At 41.2% G+C, this 23,167-nt stretch overlaps 1 protein-coding gene across 1 annotated transcript; it reads right to left on the reverse strand.

Annotated features, from left to right (window-relative positions):
• Window positions 1-3,574: 3,574 nt before the first annotated feature.
• dlc (deltaC) lies at window positions 3,575-18,652 on the reverse strand. The gene is made up of 10 exons (XM_044355137.1): window positions 18,303-18,652; window positions 17,577-17,819; window positions 17,197-17,257; window positions 16,446-16,703; window positions 15,046-15,237; window positions 13,154-13,323; window positions 12,784-13,000; window positions 6,505-7,249; window positions 6,174-6,288; window positions 3,575-5,118 (listed from the first exon to the last, which is right to left on the reverse strand). Exons 1-10 carry the CDS (start codon window positions 18,351-18,353, stop codon window positions 5,113-5,115), a joined length of 2,058 nt encoding a protein of 685 aa, XP_044211072.1. The 5' UTR covers window positions 18,354-18,652; the 3' UTR covers window positions 3,575-5,112.
• Between the last annotated feature and the right edge of the window lie 4,515 nt (window positions 18,653-23,167).

Raw genomic sequence — 23,167 nt, forward strand, 5'->3', positions numbered from 1 at the left:
GTGTCTGAACATGACCGTTATAAGTTTATTAATGCTGGAGTAACTACTAACAGATATTATGTTGCATGATCGGATATTTTAGCAGAAAATAAACATTTTTTGTGACTTGCCGGATAATTAATTACGTTTCCTTCAGGAATGTATTTTCTGCTGCAATTTAAAGGTATTTAAATGTTTTTTTTATCATGAGCTTCTCTGCTTTAAGGTTGCAGCTGATGATTATTTCATCATTGATTAATCTGCCAATTATTTCCTCAACTTATCGATTCATTGTTTCATCTTTAAAATGTCAGAAAATAGTGAAAAATGTCTGTTATGATGTCAAACAGCCCAAAGTAACACTCAATACTCAGTTTACTCAAAGAAAACTATAAAACCCTCACATTTAAGAAGCTGGAACCAGTAGATATTTGTTATTTTTGCTGTGGTGATTAATTTTCTGTCGATTGATTAATCGACTAATCGGATTGTTGCTCCAGAAACACGACGTATTTATTTAAGGTGACGACTTTTAAACACGACGAGACGCTATGAGAGACGCTGAGAGTGAAGCAGAACCGTAAAGTTACAGCCGGACAGATAAACAATGAGCTGAAACTCACTATAAAGCTCCGTAAAGCCGAGAGGAGCTGATAAAAATATTAAAAAATATTGATTGTAGCAACTTTAAGATCAAACCAGTTTTTTGTTTTGCTCCACTGCACCGATGTGATCCATTATTTTTCTGTAATCTCGTGTAAAGATCCCCTCCACACATGTTTTAAGACATATAAAAATACTTCTTTGAATCATAAAAAGCACGTTTTTGAGTGGAGGGGGACTTTTTTGATGCAAGTTGATGCATTTGATCTTATTACCAGACATCAGAATTCGTGTTTATCATATTTGTCCTTGTTATGATGTCAAGAACATTTTGTAATGTTTCTTAAGGAAAAGTACATAAGTATGATCAGCTTGCTGTAGTTAAAATATTCAGAATTTTCCATAAGCGCCAGCTGTCAGCCGGCTGGTCTGACATTAAAACATTTCCAGCTGACTACTTTTTTACTTCCAGTTATTTTGCCGGTTTTAATGACCGGGTCATCGGTTTGTTTTGGAGAGGAGGAGACGTCTGTGGATAATTCAGCTCCTGGCAAAAACATCCTGAACAACGAACACTGAAGGAATCCTGACCTAAAAATAAAGAAGCAGTGGTGGTGGTAATAATAAGAAGAAGATGATGAAGATGACTGAAAAGACTGATGTTTAAACAAGTAGACCACAAGTTTGATTTAAACATATTTTAACTAATGTAAAAAATAAGCCTTTACTATTTGCCCTACTAGTCCTATTAAAAGTTATAGAGACCTTTCATCTAGTTGATACCATCTTTACTGTAAATTAAAAACCTTCTCTCTAAACTTTACTTGTCTTTTGAACAGTTAATTAAATGAAACCATGTGAGGCGTCTAAACGGGAAATGTTTCTTTGATGGAGCTGCTCATAAATATCTGAAACATGAGTTACAGTTATACACTGATTTTATAGAAGAGAACACACAAGGTTAGGAACTATTTGTCATGTCCTACTGTAACAGGGGGACTATATTAACCTCACAGTTTATATGGCTGATAATAGTGACAGCCTACAGTCTCTGCATTGTGTTGTGATGATGATGATGATGATGATGATGGTGGTGGACTCCAACGAAGACACCCAGACAGCTCCGATGTCGATTCAATGATGTCTGTTTATTGATTACAAGCCCGGTCTCAGTAAAACTATTTAACATAAATAAAATCATAATCAAAGGAAACTCACAATACTAATAAATGATTTCTGTGACGAAGCTTAATAACCGTTAAATAACAAATTACAGGGCCAACGGTCGAACCTTGACCAGGATCAATAACTCACTATATTACAGATTATTGATACAGATGAATCAGTTCACATAGATAATCACTCTGAATGTCAATATAATTATAATTAGTAATAAAGTCTCTCTCAGGTCAGCTACACATTATTATTTACAGGTTTCCATTTAACAGTCACACACTCACCTGAGGGATACAAGCCCGGTCTGACTTGTTTCCATGGTGATGCTTTATAGCTGCATCGTTACCTTGGATACTATGTAGCCAAATATTAAATATAAGATAACAGCATAAAATAATGAAAATAACACAAATATGTACACCTTACAAGTATTAAATAAAGGTAAGATTATATTCTATATTAAAAGATTTTGCTGTTAGACATAGTGACCATTTAAAGCACAACTAATATATTTAATGTAACATGCAAGAGGCAGATGTTACACTACCAGGACTTTTTCTGTTTTGGACTCTTTGTTTTCTTGAGTTTTCAGTGTTGATATTATGTTTCCTGGTTTTGGTTTTCTCTGTTTCTCTCGTGTGTGTTCCTCCTGTGTTTTTGTGTCACCTGTTTGTTTACTTTAGTTCCTGTTTTATTTTGAAATATTTCCTCCTTGTGTCTGGTCACCTTTACTTCCTGTGTTTGATTATCTCGTTTCCCTCACCTGTGTTTCATTTGCAATCACTCCCTGCGTATTTATAGTCCAGTTTTCAGTTCGATCTTTGTCGAGTCGTCTGCTTTTGTTCTACGTTTATTCCATGTTCCTGGTTAACGTTCCTGCGTTTCTGGTTCGTTCCTGTTACTTTTGCATTTTCATTAAATATTTCTGCATCGGATCTTGCCTGCCTGCCTGCCGTCTCTGCATTTGGGTCCACTTGCTCCACTCACCCACTTTTGTGACACTATTGGTTTAATCTTTGATGATGCAGTGTAATTTATAAACTTATTTTATGTAAAAATCTTCATCTGAAAAGTAACTAAAGCTGTCAGATAAATGTAGTGGAGTAGAAAGTACAGTAATTCCCTCTGAAATGTAGTGAAGTGGAAGTATAAAGTAGCACAAAATGGAAATACTCAAGTACAAAGTACCTTAAAATTGTACTTAAGTGCAGTTCTTGAGTAAATGTACGTAGGTGATGTACAGTATAATATACTCACTTATGTTTAAATGTGTAACATGTTAATAAAACAGTGTTGATCATACAAAAGAAACACCAAACAACACAGCAACATTAATGTTATTTTTCTAATTTATTTATGAAAAAATATATTTCTTGATTCTGACTGAGACATTAGGCACATTAACATAGACATATATACAATTCTCTTTTTTATAAATACAAAATTATTTACAAAGGGCAAAATTAAATAGGAAAAACTATCTTCTGGAGGATATGTACACATTGCATTGTTTTCTTAAATTAACGAAGATAGTACAAAGACACAACTACACAAGAACAACACATATTTTTGGTATCAAATGGATTAGGTAAAAAAAAAAGGAGGAATAAAAAAAAAAAGCTCTTTGGAGTCCTTCACTGTTGAAAAAGTTCCTTTTTTTTTTAAATATAAAGAAAAACACCCAGAGCTGTGGTGGTGTTCAGACTCAACATATCAGCTTGAGTCTTGTGGGAATGTCGATGAACATTAGAGGGTGTTTTCATTGCTTCCTTTAAATTGGCTGCGGTTGATAAAATCAGAGTGTGTTTTTTTTGGGGGGGGGGGTTTTGTTGCTTTTTTGAGTCATTAGAAAAATAAACTTCTAAATCCTATAATAGTAGGAGTGGAGTCACAAAGAGAACAGTGATTTGTAAAGATGAATCAGTTTCCACTTTGTCATCTTAAAAATGGTCAAATGTAGATTATCTGTTCATGAGGGTGGAAATATAGGAAACAGCTGATTGTTCATAGTGATACAAACTCTCCCTGATTCATCTTGTTCAGACTGGGATTAAGACTAGGACCGTCACAGTACACATGATGGGTTTAAAAACATTTTTACCAGCAGAGAAAACTACTTCCAGTGAATATGAATGGGCTTTCTGGACTTTGTAAATATAGAATTTGATTATGAGATACAAATAAAAACCCTCACTGGCACCATATTTTCTTTCCAGAACAAATTCTGTTGGTTCTGAACGCTGGCTTTAAGTCCTGTCACAGTTCTTTTTATGAGAAGAGGCACTTCAGAGTTTGTAGGATTGGATGGTGATTGTTAAGGCTGATGTTCTTTTTTTTTTTTTTTTATATAACAGGCCACAATGTGATGCTTAACTTTCAGAGAAACACAAAAATTAAAGATTTAAAAAAATGGATAAATTATAGAAAGCCGCTCACAAACTGTCCAGTCCAGCTTTCAGACAGGAGTTATTTGCCCCCTTATTATCCCCTCCTGTTCCCATATGCAGGTCCTTTTTGCGACTTGACTGACATCTCAAGTCTCTTTCACACATGCACTGCAACCATGAACTTATCTAGATATTACCCGGAGGGGCTGTATTCGAGAATGCAAATATCCGAACCAGTTGGACAAGACATTAAACAGACTTTACCCTGCCAGCTCCTTTGTACAAAGTCTGTATAATGATTGAGCCCATGTGTGAATAGAGAAGGTCACTGCCCGGAGATTTCACAGTGGGTGTGTTGTTGACGTTGCTATCATGCAACTGACACAAAACCAGAAGAATATAAACATCCGAGGGTGAAGACGAAGGGTCATTTGCATAAGGACGCCAATGAAAATGTCTAACTGGAGAGACGACGGTCAGGTCCGGACGTTGTCTGGAGTTCATATGAGAAAACAGCTTTATGTGACATTAAACAGGAAACTGTTGCCATGATGATTAGGAAGCATTGCCAAGGCACCAGTCTTTCCGATAGGTGGCCAGTTCCAACTCTTAAGTCCTCTCTTTCATGTTCGATCCAAAGAAAATATCAGATATACAGACAGAAAAATTATATTAAGATTTAAAGTATAAAAAAAAAGAAAAATAGTGCAAATGACGCCGGACATTCAGTCTTTCCTCTTTTCTCTCCTCTGCTGCTCTTTCTTTTCAGAATCATTGTCATCCAAACACGGTCAATATTGAAGCAGAAAAAAATCCTCTGTTTTGTTTCTCTCCATTGAGCAGCAGTAATAAATATTAAATAAAATAATGCATGTAGAATAGATCCTCTGGGTGAGTTGTCCTGGGCAGAAAATGTTTCAGGCCTTCAGCGTGAAAGTTCCTCCGCTGGCGGTCTGAAAACTGGAGGTTATACCTGAGAACGACACAGAGAAACAGCGGTTAGTCATCGGCGTACATGATCACTTCTGCTTTGGTCAAATTCAAAAACATGCCAGCATTCATAAAACAGGATCATGAATTTGAATTAAGTCTTATTTAAAAAAGCTAAAAGATCCCATTTAAGAGTTTCATGTGGTATTAACTGGAGGAAATAAATATTTAAATTTAAGTTATTAGAATTTATTGAATTTATTTGGTAGGTTTACATTCGGCAAATCTGAGTCCCTAAAACTACTGTAAATGTTACGTTTTTACCCAAAAAGGAGCTAATAAAGTGTCACTGCTGTGAAATAGACAGCTGTCACATGAGTTTTGATGTAGCTGTTGAATTATTTGATCACTAAAAGGCAAATTTTTGAAAGATGTAAAGTTTTGAGCGTCACAAAGTGTAGTTCTGCGATTCACATCTTTGTTGTTGTGCAGTCATTTTATGTTTTTGTTGACCATAATTTTCAGTTTTTACAAAACATCTGTCCAACATTTAATTAAAACTGGCCTGACTATAAAACAAATGCCGAGTAGAAAACATTTAACACTGAATTTTTTGTTTTTGATTTCTGTTCATTACTTTTTTTTCCAGAGTAGTTGATCATTGAATTGTCAACAACCTGAGACTTATGTTATCACAACAGGTTGTTGTGTCAGCATTCATGTTCAAATCAACATTAAGACGCAAATGAAAGTCTACATTTGTGACACACAACACAAAATGCATAAACATTATTCTGACCACTTTTCCAATCACTCATCTATTTTTAGAGACATTAAATAGAGATTTTTTGAGGTCCATTTCTTATAAAAATACTTTTAGGTTTTAGAAAAATGTGAAAAAAACATATTTTACTCTTTCAGAGTTTAAAACCTAAAGCAAAATTTACTGTTTTTGTTTGAGAACATATTTCATCATCACTCCTTTTCTTTTGACAAACCAAAGGTGTGATCATCAAAAATATTTGGGAAGTACTTTATAAATTAAAAAAAAAGTACATAAACACAGGATGTGTGTGTGTGGTTGTGTTGAATCCTCACCTCAGTAGCAAACACACACTGCTCCATCTGCTCTGGGATGATGAAGACTGGGTGATAAAGACTGTCCTTTGCAAAACTGAGAGGAGGGACGATGATGGACGAGTCGCACTTCTTACTGTTAGAGAGACAGAGAGAGAGAGATCCGGTTGGTAAAGCGGTGGCAAATATTTAGACAGAAATACTTTGTGAAGGTGTGTGAACGCTGAACTGATCAGATAACAGACGACAAACAAACAGGCTCTGACTTGTCTTCAGAGAACAGTGTACAGAAAAAGAAGAGACGGAAACATGAAAACACACAGAAAGCTATTAAACATCACCAGATTCTTACAGGTCAAACTTGTTCTTGGCCAGGTGCTGCTCCTCTTTCGCCAGGTTACAGTCTGCCATTTTGTTTTTAAACACGCCCATGCTGTCGACGCCCTTCTCCACCAGCGCCGCGTCCTTGTTGGACACTTTGAGTTGTCCTCCGGGGATGAGGAAGGCCTCCTTCTCTCTCAGGCTGGCCAGCGGCGCTCCGGGTAAGCTCCCGTTGTTGGGTCCGCCGCCACCAATCACTGCGTTGCGGTTGTTCACAGTCTCCAGGTCGTTCTTCACCGACGTGGAGATGGAGGTTAGTTCCCTGTCGCGGCAGAGCTGACGCAGGATGAAGATGGCAGCGCACACCAGCAGAGTCAGCGTCACCAGGCCGAGCGCGAAAGCGATAGCCAGCGCTGCGGGGAAACCGGCGTTCACGGACGGCGTTGCAGGGGGGCTGGTGGTCTTCACAAGGTGCTCGCAGCGTGCACCCGCGAAGCCCTGCGGGCAACTACATACGGGGCCGGTGTAGTGGGCGTAACACGTGCCACCGTTGTTGCAGGGGAACTGGTCGCAGGAGCTGGTGCGCACGGAGCAGTCCTTGCTGGTGAAGCCGAGCGTGCACGTGCAGGTGAAGTCGTTGATGCCGTCGACGCAGGTGCCGGCGTTGCGGCAGGGGTTGCTGGCGCAGTCGTCGATGTTGGTCTCACAGCGAGAGCCGGTGAAGCCGGGCCGACAGCGACACGTGACGCGATAACCGTGATCCAAACACTCAGCACCTGCAGAGAGACAAGAGAGAGAGGTTGTTTATTTAGTAACACATATTCAAAATCAACATGACTGGCTGTGCAGAGAGATGGGAGGGGGGGGCGGGGGGGGGGTTATGATGTCGCTTTAATGTAAAGCTTAAAAGATATAAATGTGGATAGATTATGATGCCCTCAGCTCTGTCTGTTTGTTACAGATATAAACCAGTAAGTATCTCAAGAGCAGAGCAGGACGATGGAAGATAAGATACCTAGAAGTAAGGTGTGTTGACATGGTGAAGAGAACAGAGTGCAGCCATAAACACAGAGAGACGAGAAAAGGCCGTAGATATTCCTTGGTGTAATGTTCTTTCAGTGGTTATCAGTGTGGCTAGTACTACTGAGTACATATTAACAAAAATAAATCAAACTTTTACAGGTGGTATTTCTCAGTGGCAGAAAGAAATGAGAGAATGTCTCTGACAGGCTGAACAGACTAAACACCAGAGAGTGCGAAACATCTTCATCTGGAGACATACTTGCTTTCACATAAACAACCAGCTGTGTGGTAAATAGAATTGTCCACATACAATAAGGAATAATCTGTAATCTCTGTACACTTTTTAATCCTCTAAACTCTCTAAAGAGACAAGAAGAAGACGAAGAGTTTAAAACTAGAAGACTCCCTCTGGAAAGAAAGGAGGTCAGAGAGGGAGAGGAGAGATGGATAAATAAAAGGGGGGAAGAGAGAGAAGAAGAAAAAAAAATTGTGTTTATTACAACATCTCCTCACAACAGATGCCACTAATCAGGAGAAACATGTGATTAGAAACATCCTGAGGAGATGTTTTTTTCCACTGTCAGGAAGTCACATGACCAGCCAGCATGGTGGCAGAGGGAGAGAGTTGTGAATGAGAAGAAGACCAATTACAGTCATTTCATTAATATAATTTATAGTCACTCGGTTCGGTGGTGACCCTAAATCTTGCAGAACATCTCTTTAACATGCAAGAAAGGAAAGGAGGAAAGGAAAGAGGAGAGGACGTGAGGAAACAAGTCCTGCTGCAACTGAACTTTTGGGAGATGTTTAAACAAGACCTGTGGGGGCGTTTTTTAGGGACGACACACACATTGAGACCCAAACTGCAGAGTAAACACTGAACTGCTCTCTTGGATCAACTCCATATTTGGTTGTTCTGTGCTGCTGTTATGTTGCAATACTACAAACAGAGCGGAGCTGCAACCATTCAGGCAGCAGTTATGAGGATCTTTTTTTTTTTTGTACTCCCAGGCTCACTGAGAGGCAGGAATGATTGCAGATTGAAGATAAGCAGGCGTCGGTTTCTACACACTAATGAGGACCTGAGGGAGGATTCAAGGTAATACTGGAACCCCCCCGAGACAACGCGAGTCAGCAGGCCAAAGATAACTGTATGATTATTGCAATATACGGTGATAAAAGTTTAATTTTGTAAAGCCGGCTCTGTCAGTGGAGCCGTCTCTTCACGGTTATCTGTCTGCTCTCATAGAAACTGTTGTCCACTCCTAAAGGATTGACATGAGTTCAGGTGACTTAACTGAGAATCTATCTGCATCTCTTCACTAAAACTATTTATTATAATCAAGCATTATTTCATCCTGTAACAAGAATCTCTGTGTTTTCTGACAAACAAACTCTCCCAACTCAGAGGCATCAAGAAGTTGCAGAACATGCCCGTTCTTTAAGTAGCATCACCAGTGTTTTTTTGCATTTTTCCATCTTATTTACTACAAATCTTTTGCACTTCACTGCTGGCTGTTTCCTCTTCCTTCATCTCACAACGCTGTGCAAATCAACTTCAAGAGACTTGAAACATGTTGCAGGTAGAACTATTCATATTGTTCTCACTGATATAAAATCTTACCTGCATGGTGCATTCATGAGCTGATAGGAAAATCAGATATCCTAGAACTGACTGAGGAGAAGCATTCATGAGCTCTGTTGTCCACAACAAGAAGCAAACATAAGACTGTTTAATATGTCTTGCATCTGTCTCTCTCAAGTCTGGCACATCAGAGCTTCTTGGATTTTCTCTCTGCAACAAGTTTCAAGTCTCTGCAGGTTGATTTTTTAAAAAAAATGGAAACAAAAGTAATGTCTGCTTTGTAGTAAATGAGCTAACATATGCAAAAACATCAGCCACGTGTATACACACACGTTGCGTGCCACCGAGTAGTGAAACAAGCTAATTTATCTGGTAAAACATTGTTGTGAGGTTCCTTTGGCACACACAAAAAGAGCAAAGCACAACATTTTCTAGGAGAAATGAGCCATGCATCAGCCCAGCACTGACGGCTCTATCAGGCTGAGAAATGCTGCCAACGTTGGATTTCTGCCCGTGACGACAGGATGAGCGCAACCAGGTAGAGACAGAGAGACTGAGAGAGACAGAGTCAACAATGAGGACTAAAATATTTGTGTTTACAGACAGGAGCTGATAAGACATGTTTAGAGGCTCCTTCGTGACAATCCAGGAGTTTATCTGCCCTCTGACACACATACACACAGTATATCTGATGTGAGGCTTTAAACCCAAACATCATCAGACCATCTCAACAATTTTAACATCTTTTGGTTTAACTTTATATCCCAAAACACCAAATTTGATCAATCTTCAGTTAATTTAGTAATTTTAAGCAGCAAATCAAAAATCTTATCATACTCTAAAAACATTAAATTTGGGGTAAATTCCCTTTAACGAAGGGCCGTCATGCTTCGTCAGCTAAATCATAAACTCAGAGGTGACAGCTGAGTTCAGTTGTTTTTATACATTCCTCTGCTTCATGCCAACATGACAACACAGAAACATTTGTGAGCACAATAAAAATGACAAATAAATGACAACTACTGAATTCTGTCACATCTGAAACGTTTGCTCTGTCTGAGGTTTAAAGCATCTGGAAAGTCACAACTTCTCACTACTACTACAAAATCCACTTCAGCCCCTGTGGATGAAGTCTGGAGAAAACTGAGCCAAAGCTCAACGGACTCCTGCAGCTCCACAAGAGTTTTGCATCAAGAGATCATGGAGCCGGAGCATGAAGTCACCCTGCACTAACTAACCAACTTATAACCAAGAATTCACACCGAAAAAATGTACAAGCATGAAACCTACAGGAACATTTAAAGGCTCAAGAATGTTCAAAAACCTGTTTGTAATGTAATATATTGTCTGTTTTTGTACATTGTAGATGTGGACGAATGCTTACAGATGAGTTGCATGCAAATGTGCAGCAAAGGGAGATTATTATAGACTACTGAGGGATTTCAAAGCTTTAAACGCTATTTAATCTGTTTCTTATTTCAGTTTCTCATGAAAAGACCAAGAACACTGACATTCATGTTATATAAAGGTGAACACCTGCAATGAAAATCCACTAAAAGCCTCTTTGGGCAATAATAGATTTTTACTAGTACAAAAAAGTGTTGGTGGCAGCTTCACTGTTTGTGTGTGGTCTTTGGCTCTGGTTTGGTATTTGGTTTATCACACTGACACAGAGGTCACTGACTTTAAAGTCCTCAATGTGTCAGTGGACTTTATCTAACATGGATAAGCTCCAACACATTAATCCATGTTATTACCAGTAGCCTGAAATAAGGACATTTATGTCACATTGTTACTACTGTTAAATGCCATCATGCTCCTAGTCTTTACAGCAAGCAACATGTAAACAGAAATTCACACAGGAAGTGCTTTTAACTCTAAAACTCAGGACTGAATCTTCAGAGAAACTCAGTTTGGAAGTCTGGAGGTTGTTTTTTGACATTTTTGGAACTATTTCTGTCTGGTTTCAAAGCTTATCATCAGTGCTGAGACTGCTCCTTTCCACACTGTACATGTCCCGAACACCGATACTAACACAAATAATGTTTCTGTCTTGTTCTTTTAGACCCCAGTACTGAATCTGAACAAAGAAAATTGCACTGAGACGCTGTAACTGCACATCAGAAATTTGGGAGTGCACCTGTGGTGTTCCACAGGGCTCAACTCTAGGGCCACTACTATCTTAACTCAGGTAGTGTCACTATTCGGTGTCCAAATTTATGCAGATGATACGCAGCTGTACATCTGTGTTTATACTTCACTGAATCTGATGAAATTTAGGATAAAATACGGTTAAACTTGCTTTAAAATGTATACAATCATCATAATAATTCTGCATGATGACCGTGTTCTCAAATAAACCTTAACATATATATTTAATAGGCAGCTGTGCCAATCTAATATTATTATTTTTAACAATATTGCTTGTTTGTGGTGGTGGGTTTCAAAATGCCATGATTGCTGTTCACTGTCAGTGTTGGTCAACAAACTTTCACTCTCTCCGAGCTGTTTGCTCATTGCATTGCTAGGGCTGGACTATTAAAAATATTAATTTTGTTTCAGGGCTAGAATTGTCATTGGTACATTTTGCAGTACAATAGGAGAGGACACAGTAAGCTAAGCTGGTAGTTTGCTTTTTTTTCCCCCCAACAAAGGAAGAGGTTCAGAGGAACATGGTTTAAGAGTCACAGTTCGCTACGGTACAACACAAGTATCCTGAGCACGTGAGCAGGAACAACTATCTGCCACAAAGCTACAGAGCAAACAGCCGAGATTCTTCAGATGCTTCTTCACTCAGAGTGAAGGAGAAACTGATAACATGAAGTGGTTGAATGCCGGCCGCCTGCAAGTCTGCACTTCTGGTAATTCATCAAGTATCTCCGTTGACAGTATCTCCGTATCTGCCTCCATTCAGCTTCACAACTTGTTTTTTTTTTTTAAACTCACAAATCAGAGGCTTGGCTGTTGTTTTGTGGTTCCGGTTAAAATCTAACCTATCCGGCAAGCACTGACAGGACAACCCCAGAACAGATCTGAAGTGTTTTTGAAAACACATCCCTCAGACACACGCTATACATCCCATCGTTTTATTTACCCAGTGAGCAGTAAAGCTCACATAATCCAAAAAGCCACATTTTGACCTCAAATGACAGGCAGGAGGAAAGAATTTCACAGCTTTGAAAGTACTGCATCTGGTGATGATGCCACTTTTATGTTCACTCTAAAGCTATTAAAAAACGACAGTGTCAATACTGAGCAGGGTGTGAATTCCTAACATCGCTGTCAGATCTGAAGCTCTGAAAACATTTTCATTACAAGCCACACAAGCAACACCTGAGAAGATAGTCTTCATGTTTTGCATTAACTATCAGTTTCCTCGTGTTTTCTTCTATCACTACTCAAGCTTCTTTAAACATGCACTTGTTTGAACTTGAACTTGTGGTGTGATAAGCTCTTAAGTAAGTGGTCCTGGCAGGAAGAGCTAAACAGGTTTGGATCCACCTACAAGGCTGCAGCGAATTCTTTCACCAGACAGGAAGAAAACAAAGAAACTTCATCTAAAAACTTCAACCCAAATCAAAATTTCCACTTCCTTTCCACTGTGAACTTCAGTATTTGGAAGTGATTGGAGTTTTGGTTGTAAAATCAAAGCAGGGAGTTTTTTTTTTTTCATAAATGAAGCTGGTTAAAGATGGTTCGTACCGTTAGCGCAGGGGTTGCTGCTGCATCTGTCGATCCTCTTCTCGCAGTTGGAGCCTGTGAACCCGGGTGGGCAGCGGCAGCTGTACCCGCCGGCGACGTTCTCAATGCAGGTTCCTCCATTAAAACACGGCTCGTCCGCGCATGTCATGGCGCTGATCTGGCAGTTCTTCCCGTAGAAGCCCTGAGGACACGCGCAAGAGTAGTCGTTCACCAAATCCTAGAGGAAAAAGAGAAAAGAAGGTGAGGAGGGTTAGAGTTCAGACTCTGGTGAAGATATTTCTGTCTTTGTTTGAATGAGAGATTTGCTAAATGATTGATCTCAGTGAAGATGAGTATGAGAAACCACAGCTCCATCAGACCGGTGACTCACTTTGCAGCTGCCGCCGTTCCTGCAGGGGTTGCTGTCGCACTCGTTGGTTTCGATCTCGCAGTTATCACCGGTGAACCCGGGCCGGCAAGCGCAGGTGTAGCTGCCCTCGCCGGTGTTGGTGCACGTGGCCTCGTTCTGGCACGGCTTGTGGTTGGTGCAGTAGTTCAGGTCTGGAGGAAAAGAAACGATTGTTTGTGATTTCAAGAAGAGGGCGAGCAGGAGGAAGAAATGAAGATGAAATATCTGCAAGGAAAGGAGGGAGTCTGGTGGGAATCCTGCCAGGTTTTTGCAAAACAATTAATCAAGTTTTTATGGATGTTCTGCACGGATGGGGATGACAACTTGTTTTGTGGGTTGATCCCCTACTTTGTGTGATAGAGAGTCAAATGAGAAGGTGAATTTGTGTGAGATTAAATCTGCTATAACTAAACAGAAAGTATTAGACAGCTGATGTATTGCTTTTTCCTACGAACCGCCAACGCAGAGCTAGAAAACTGCACATTCTGCAATGTCTTATCAAATCTTTGTCATTCAGGTTTCCTTTATTGCTCTGCCAGGTTTCCAGCTCATCATTCTGTACATCCTCCTGATTAAACCTCAACTATCTTGAATTTGGAAAAAAACTGTTCCTAAACAGAGAGTCAAGACTGTGACACCCCCCTCTCTGCACCCCATTAACATGAAACATGACTCATAAATCACATTTTATAATTTGCAGCGCAATAATAAAAGACTCTAGACTAGATAATAGTTTGTTAGCAGTATGAATAGAGCTGAGATGTGGTTGAAAATCTTCAAGCTACTACTGGACTAGACACCATATTGAAGCAGTTTTATCAAGGTGAAGGAATGCAGGTAAATGTGCACACATATACACATGAGGTGACTCATTAATCAGGTAAAGAAAAGCAGATAGAATGAAAATGGAAGAGGTCCGAGGATAGAGCCCTGGGGCACACCGATGAGGGTACACACTGTGTTTCGTAAAGGGTAGTTTAACAAAATGACAGTATGTCCTGATACCTTCCAAGCAGCCTTTAGTTTCATTTAACTTCACTGCAGTTTGAAAATCAACTTGCTCGTGCGAGTTAATCCGTCACGGTCGACTTCACGTCTGCTGACATTTCGGTTAAACGTCGTATTGTCGTCGAGTCGCAATAGCTGAAAGCGCGGGTGGATTTGAAGTCTTGTGTACCGGCGCGAAGCTCTCCGACTTCTGAAACTTGAGACTCGGCTGTCGAATAACGTCGTATTCACAAGCTATGTTGGCGGAAAATTTAAAAAAAAAAAAAAAAAAAAAGAAACAAATGGAAGACAAACAATAAACGATTGAGCCGACTTTTTGTTCTTAATCTACAAGATCGGCAGCATTATCACGCAACAGTAACATAATATCAATAAAGACAATAAAGATATGATGTTGATAGTGATGAAGAATCTTTTGCGGCAGGTTTAATGTCTCTGAGCCAGGTGGAAAATATGAAATCTGATGGTATTATTTGGAAAATGATCCAAAGTGGAAAATATGATCAAATGTGTAAAAACATCAGTATGATCTTTTTCTGTTAGTCGCACAGTAGGTTTATCAACTTTCTAATAAATATTCTAATTACGACTAGTCATCTACAGACCACACATCATCTGATATGCTGGTTGTTTATTTAAAGGGTGTAGTGAGTCGACAGTTAAACCGCCATCACTCGTGAGTCAGTGGGTACGTTAGACGGATAAAACAAACATCAAACTTAAATCATGAAAAGCTTTTTTATTTGTCCCAAAACCAGTAAAAAAACTGACAAAAGCAGGTGGGTTTTTGGGGTAAATGTGTGAATAAACCAGTCAGTCGCCTGTCTGGACCTCACTGTCTGGGCTGTTGTCGAGGTTGAACACACCTTGGTTGCAGTACAGGCCTCCCCATCCCTCCATGCAGTTGCACTGCCAGGGCTGCTGGCAGGTCCCGTGGAGGCAGCCGGGATGTCGGGCGCACTCGTCGCAGCGTTCGCCCTGCCAGCCCTGTCGGCACACGCACTTCCCGGGAGACTCGCAGACACCGTGCTCCTCGCTGCACCCCGCTGCACAGATGGCTGATGGGAGGAGAAGAAGAGGGAACGCAGGGAGGGAGGGAGGGAGGGAGGGAGGAAGAGAGGGAAAGGGAGAAAGCGGGAGGAAGAAGGAGAGAATATTACTATGAGTGCATGTGTGCTTCGTTTGAACCACAAAACATCCCCCCCTGGCCCCCTCTCTGGGCCTCACACACACACACACACACACACACACACACACACACACACACACACACACACACACACACACACACCTCCCCTACAAGTGCTTGTTAAGTACTGAACGAAGCAGCTGGCCCACACAACAAAAGCAACACATGCCGTCTCTTTTCACGCAAGGCAGCGCACATTAAGCTCCAGCGCGTGTCCCTGTTAAAGCGGGCGAGCCGGGGGCCGACCGGGGGCCGACCAGGGGCCCCATTGTTGAGCTCAAAACAAAAGGAGCAGACCTCAGAGCCAACACACACATATATATACTGGAAACGACAGAAGCTCTAAGATCTTTTTTTTTTTTTTTGTCCTCTACAGACTCAGCCACCAGGGCCGACGACGGCGTTGACAACTGCTTGACTTAACAATTTCAAGGCTGCTGGACAAAAAAATGAAGCGCCAAGGGTCCTATTCTTTACCCCCCCCCCCTGCCTCCGCCTCCTCCTCCTCCTCCTCCTCCTCCTCCTCCCAGTCTGAAGAAACGTTAGAATAAAAAATGGAGGGAGAGCACAGAGGGAGGAGGGGTCACGCTACTGTAAAAAAACAGTGTTAACTCCTGTTTTACAGGCGGTTTTGATGCTTTATCAGGCTGATACTGAACTCAGTCACAACTTTTCACTGCTGAGTTGCTGCAGACTTTATACTCTACAAAAATAAAAACACCATGAAACATGTTAACAGCTCCACAAACTCAGAACTGAGAATATTTTTGAAATATTCAGGTGATACTGCAGGAGATTAAATACTTTTCAGTATCACATGTTCACTGTAAAGACACTATTACTTTGCTAAGACACATATTAAACTCCCAACATAACATAGTGATGCATTAAAGGACCATTCTGGTGTTTTTGCATGTTTAAGTAGAGTTACAAGGTGCTTCTGTGCATGAACTATTTAGTCAGAAAAACAAACCTGGAGTGATCTGATATTAATGTGAAGTAGAAGAAACATTATTCCAGTCATTTAAAGCACTACAGAGACACTAAATGTTAAAGGTCGGCGGCGTCAGTACTCACGGTCAGAGCAGTATTCGCCCGCCCAGCCCTCCAGGCAGTGACGGTTCCCGTCATCGTCGCAGGTGTAGTGGCCGAAGGTGTCGTTGCGGGGCCGGCAGTAGGCGGAGCAGGCCTCTCCGTGGTAGTGCTCATTGCACACAAAGTGGTAGGAGTAGCGGAGCTCGCTCTGGTTGCCGAAGTGCACGTCCTGGGACCATTCCTCTCCGACGGTCAGTCTGCGGCGGGTCGCCAGCCGGCTGATGAGATTGTTCTGGTTCCCTGGAGCAAAGAGGTGGTGAGAAGTTAACTTTGTGTGTCTGATTACTGAGGATTTACTCTTAAAAGGAATCATATTAACATCCTAAAAGTATGTTGAAGCAGGTAGAATAAAGCAAAAACGCTTTAATATTTGATATGATATATATCTTCCTGCATGGAGTTTATGTTTGTCTGTGGTGACCTGATAATACTCTCCTGTGGTATCTGTATAATATTCTTATGGTGAGCTAAAGTAAGTCTGTGGTGCTCAAAAGTATATTTATAATAACTTAACGAGAAGAAACAAGTCTACAATATCAAACTCTGTCAGAAAATCTACTAACTACAATCCACTGTCATGTAACCAGACAGAAAACAGCTCCTCTTGACAACTGGCCTCCAGCGTTGAAGCTGTTTTTCTGCACATGTGGGTGTTTTCAGCGCCGCTGTCGCCGCCTGGCGGTGAAGCAGCGACACTGCAGCAGCAGCAGCAGCAGCAGCAGCAGCGGTTTACCTGTAGACTCGAGTCCTGAAGACTCCGCGTTCCAGGCTTCAATGATCAGAGAGAAAGTCCCCTGAAATAAATGAGAGAGGATCGATTAATGACCAGATACATCAAATAATTCATGATTGCACGTGTTAAGTTCTGCATTTGTGTCTGATTCAGCTTTTATTTAGACAGTTTTATATATTTATGCCTCCACAAAGTCAAATAAATTCAGAATAAGCTTATTATAGTGGATGGAAGTTTAAATCTGAATGAAAACGGTTGAGTATGAAGGTAAATAAAGGTCTGATCTTTAGGAATAATGTGAAACTCTCAGATTACTGGAGGACTAAAGGTGATCAAAATCCCTACTTTTGTAGAGAAGTCGTGTGAGTTTCGTCACTTACCGGCCACTTGAAGACAAAGGGCACCCTGATGGGCGCGCTCTCGGAGATGGAGTTGGAGTCGGCGCCGAAGATCTCGGTGAGCGCGGTGCCGTACGTGCACGGCGGCTCCGGGTTGATGACGTCTTGCGAGTGCTTGAGGCACACGCGGAAAAAGATCTGGCAGTCCCGGGACTGGTGGCCACAGACGCCGCGGGAGCTGGTGAAGGAGTCGATCTTCAGCTCGAAGACGCCGGAGGAGAAGGCCTGAGAGAGGAGGAGGAGGAGGAGGAGGGGGGAGCAGAGAGAGGAGAGAGGGTCAACATACCTGCTGAGAGTGAAACTGTTGCAAATAAAATATCACCTGACATGAAGAAACCATTTATTTATGTTACAGAAAATGTGCAGATGCACAGTCCGTTCACTGGTGCAAACGGAGGAAATCGTCACAATGAAACTATCCGTGTTTTTTTTTTCATTCATTTCTGCAGATATCGATGATAATTGTGATTTCTGACTCTCTATTCTGCACCAGCCACTGGTCAGACATCAACAAATATTAAAAAATCAAAATATAAGTAACTTAAATCCAGCAGAAACGCAGTAAGAGCGTGAAGAAAGCTCGGCGCGCTGCGCGTAAAGGCGCATGACTCCAAACGTCCCACGTCCCTAGAAAGCAGCAAAGAAAAACCAAACCACCGCGGCTGTACAGTAGAAAACTCCTACATGTGTGCTGCCAGTGCTACTCACCGTCTGCGCTGATACAAACAGCAGGAGACACGGCAGTAACAAACGCGCCATGGCGTGTCGGCACGGAGCGTCCAGGGCAGAAAGCACCGGAGGTCCAAGGAAGGTAATAAGTGCGTAAAATCCAAACGGGTCCAAAGGAGACAAGAGAGCGTCAAGTGAAGAAGTAAAAACGCTCCGGGAAGGTTGAAAGTCAGAGTAGCAGTCAGTGTGTGTCAGCGGCCTGGATGGAGAAAAAGAAAACAACCGGGAGTAAAGATCCGCTGCGCTGCTGAACTCTGGACTGCTGCAGCCGCCGCTACACCTCCGCTTTTATAGGAGCAGTGTGAGAGGAGGGGGGGGGGGGGGGGGGGGGGGGGGGGGGGGGGCGAGGAGGGCGAGGAGGAGGGGGGGAGTGAGAGGGCGCTGCAAAAAATGTCTACCTGAAGAACGAGTCCTCCTCTTCCTCCTCCTCCTCCTCTAATCTGAAATGCTTTTCCTGAAACACGCGCTGAACTTGGCTCATTCAAACCGAAACTTTTCCTCAGTTGAGTTTGTCACTTTGTCCCCGAGAGAGAAAAAAAAAAAAAAAACTCTTCCTGTCAAACCAGAGGAGTAACGTCTACAAATTACTACCACTGATATTTTACTAGAAATCAGGTGCGGCCGTGTTATTCACAGCTGACAGCTGGCCAAAAAAAATCTTACTGTTTAGTCTCTCAGGTTTGGTTTTTGTGTTTCCAGGCAGCCGTTGTTGGTTTCTGTTGATTTTCCGGACGCGAACCTGCACAGACTTGAACCAGCTGAAGTCACTGCTGAAGAGTTTGCTTTTAAAATTGTATTGTACATTTAAAAACGTTGTATGACACATTATGTTAAGTTCTGCTGCCAGGTTTGAAGTCTCTGCAGTTTTATTTGGAAACTGATTGGCAGGAAAGACTCATTCATAAATCTGCTTTTAATAGTTGAACGTAACGTGTGGAGGTGTTGACTCACAGACATTTCTTGCAGCGTGCCAAGGAGTCTTCCATGGAGTATGGGGGGGAGGAGGAGGGGGGGTTAGGGGGTGGAAATGGTGGTGGCGGGGTGGTGGTAATATGTTCCCCCGCTTTGATTCGCTTTCACCACCGAGGGGGCAATTACAGCGGGGCAATCGAACAAACTGTCAGGCGACAGCAGCCGCAGCCTGAGCGGACAAACGCTCCGTTTACTGCCTCCCGCCGGCCAAGCAGAGAGCATTCACACACACACACACACACACACACACACACACACACACACACACACACACACACACACACACACACACACACACACACAGTTCATAAGCCTCCTCAGATATCTCCAAAATACTGACTGACAGCATCTTTTAATTCTCACTATTAATGTTTTGTGATGTTTGTAAATCTGTGTGTGTCAATATTCAACTGATACTGTAAAATATTACAAAACAGATATTGGATTTAAAGTACATTATAATGTAGGAAACATACTGTACATGCATTTACTAATTATTGTTAAAATATGAGAGCAGATATCATTGAAAGTGTACTTTCAACTGTTTTTATTAAGATAAAATGCAAACTGTTACTGTAACTTTACTGTTTACTACTTCATACTTATAATACTCCTATAATATATATATATTGTATATATATATTATATATCTAAGGTCATTGTAGGTGACAGATATGCAGCGGATGAAGGCAGTCAGTGTGTCAATCAAACACACTTTCTTTCTTTCTGTTCTGCTTTCTGTTTCTCTCTAGTGTGTGTGTGTGTGTGTGTGTTGGGGGGGGGGGTCACGTCCACCACCTACAGTCCTCACGCACACGCACGCGGACAATTTTTAAACGCCCCACACGCGAACAATTAACGCTCTTCAAGGAGAAAAAGAGTAGGAGGGGGGGGTTCGATCTAGAGAAGATCATTTTTAAGGAAGTGTGCGTGTGTGTGCGTGTGTGTGCGTGCGTGTGTGTGTGTGTGTGTTGCAGGGTCCCAGCTGTATGATAATACCCCCCCCCCCTCCTTCAGGGTGTGTATCTGCTCTAATGTCATTAAGATGAAGCACATTTCATTCACAAAGACAATTATCCAACTCTGTCTGTTCTGTTCAGTGTGAGCGGATTAATAAACCTATTAATCAATCAATAATCTTTGGATTCAGTAATAAAGTGAGGTAAACAAGGTAAACAAGGTATTACAGGTGGAAAGTAACTGTACTTTTACTCAAGTACTTAACTTGTACTTTATTTCCATGTTATGCTATTGTATGCTTCTACATTTCAGGGGGAAATATTTGACTTTTTGGGGTTTTAAATTTGAAAAATGTAAAGTACCACTTTCTGAATGACAAACGTTTGACTGGTACTGTGTGTTAAAGACAACTGTCATATAAGTAATTGTTATTTTACGGAAAAGTTCATACATTAATGACATTTTGCGGTATTACTATGGGGTCTTTTTACAGGAAAATACTGTTAGTGACTTATCGTACTTCCTTAAAACTGCTGTACACGTTTTAAGGAAGTACGAATAACGGTAATAATACAGGAAATATGGTAATAATACAGGAAATATGGTAATAATATAGGAAATATGGTAATGATACTGGAAATAAAATACAGTAATAATGGTCTGCTGTTATAGGAAATACGGTAATAACAGTACAATAATAAAACGAAATAAAATGAATGTTATTGTTTGTACTAAATGTGTTACTTTCTTCTTCTGCTGTAATGAAACATGTTCATCAGTATAAATATGTGTGTGCGCTTCATGGCAGCCAGGTGAGACAGGTGTGTGTGTGTGTGTGTGTGTGTGTGTGTGTGTGTGTTGAGAGCTGCATGCTGACAAACTGTTGCTTTTTTTTTTTTTTTTTTTTTTTTTTGGCGCTCGCGACCCACCTCGCCTCCTATTGTCATTCTTAATGAGAACAGCGCGTGCCTCCGCTGGCACTGACTTTAAACCCCCCTCTTACAACCCCACCCACGGCACGAGGCACGCTTCATCTGGCCCGACACACACACACACACACACACACACACACACACACACACACGCCTCCTATTGTCACCGTGTTTGTATCCAGACTTGTGTGTGTGTGTTGGCTCGAGACAAAAGCACCACATAGATGAATAATATGATATAAGCTGGCACGCGGACTGTAAACAACGACTCAATGAATGAAAGTTGCCATCGCGCGTGTCGTTGTCATTGGGGCGACTTTTTTTATTCATATCAAACAACAATAAACAACAAACAAGCGCTTATGGAGGCGACGGTGATGAAGATCTGACACTTAACCTGAGTCACTGTTGTTTACGTTTCTCTCGTGACTGTTTTTAGTTTCAATCCTTATACGAGCAGGATGACGTCATCGCCATATAAGCCAATAAATCGATGTAACTTTCTGCTGTGGTATTAATATCCCCTCAACCAATAAGGGATCGTTATCAGTTCCTTTTGATCGCAGAAGAAGAACAGAATTAATATTTCATCAGCAAAATAAATAGGAAGGTCCCCACATGATGAACGTGAGGAAATGTGTTTGTTTTTATCACATTAAAGTTTGTTAAAACCCTGAACAACACAACATACACACACTATAAACCACTGAGTCACATCTGACCATGTTTGGATCAATACAGCAGCAACACATCCGGTTACACACGACAAGCTTCAGCTAAAAACTGTCACAAATTGATGTTCAAGTGACATTCAGAACAATTAATAACAAATCATGACGTGTAAGATTAAAAAGAGTAGATTATAACAAGCTTTAGTTTGTAAACAACAACAAAAACATTGAGCCAGTATTGTGTTGGTGATATTATATTATATGAACATTTTAAGCAGGGATTGCTTGTGTGCAGATTAACCACATAAAGGTGAAAGTGCAGCGATGTCATTGATATTTTATGTAAATAAAAACTGCAGCATCAGCAGCATAAAGTATATTTATAGTTTTAATAATCAGATGCTGATATCTGCTCACAGATAAACGGATCAGATGCTCTTTGACTGCACAACAAACTAAAGATCATTAATGTGACGCACGCGCCCGTCCATCCATCACACAAGATACCTGCTCAGCGCGTGCAGCGTCCGCTCCCTGGAGAGCACGGGGGGTGGGGGGGGGGGGCGCGTGCACACAACACGCCATCAGCCGACAATATGCACATATTCGATCGCGCGCCATCTGCTTATCGACCCCCCCACCGCCCCCCCATATCTCTCTCTCAGGTCGTCAGATTCCACAAAAGACAGGCACGCCACGCGCCCCGCTGGATGGGCAGGTGCGCGTGCCCCTACCGAGATTTTTATCAGAGCTTTTATCGCCTCCATAAAGCACGCTGTCACTGCGCTCCGTCACGCGCACGTCACCGTCAAACCGCGTGCTCAAACCAGCTTTAATATTGACATGAACAATTTTAACTTTAACGCAGCTCCTTTATTCCTGCTGTGCTTCATTTTTACTTTTTTAAAAACATTTATTGCAAATTAAGTTTTAATTTATAACGTAAACTTTAAAACCATGAACACAAGTTGTATCAGAGGCCTGTAACTCTAGATACACCTGTATATTACATACCTGTTTATATATATACAGGTGTATATGTACAACTGTATGTATACACAGGTACGTAATATACCTGTATATATACACAGGTGTATATTACATACCTGTGTGTAGGCCTATATATACAGATGTACATGTACACCTGTGTATATATACATCTGTATATATACACAGGTGTGTAATATACCTGTGTATATATACAGATGTACATATAAACAGGTATATATACACCTGCATATTACATACCTGTGTATATATACAGCTGTATATGTATAAGAGTATAGTACAGGTATATAAACACCTGTAT

This window comes from Thunnus albacares, chromosome 6, assembly GCF_914725855.1.
Source record: "Thunnus albacares chromosome 6, fThuAlb1.1, whole genome shotgun sequence".
NCBI classification, from domain to species: Eukaryota; Metazoa; Chordata; class Actinopteri; order Scombriformes; family Scombridae; genus Thunnus; species Thunnus albacares.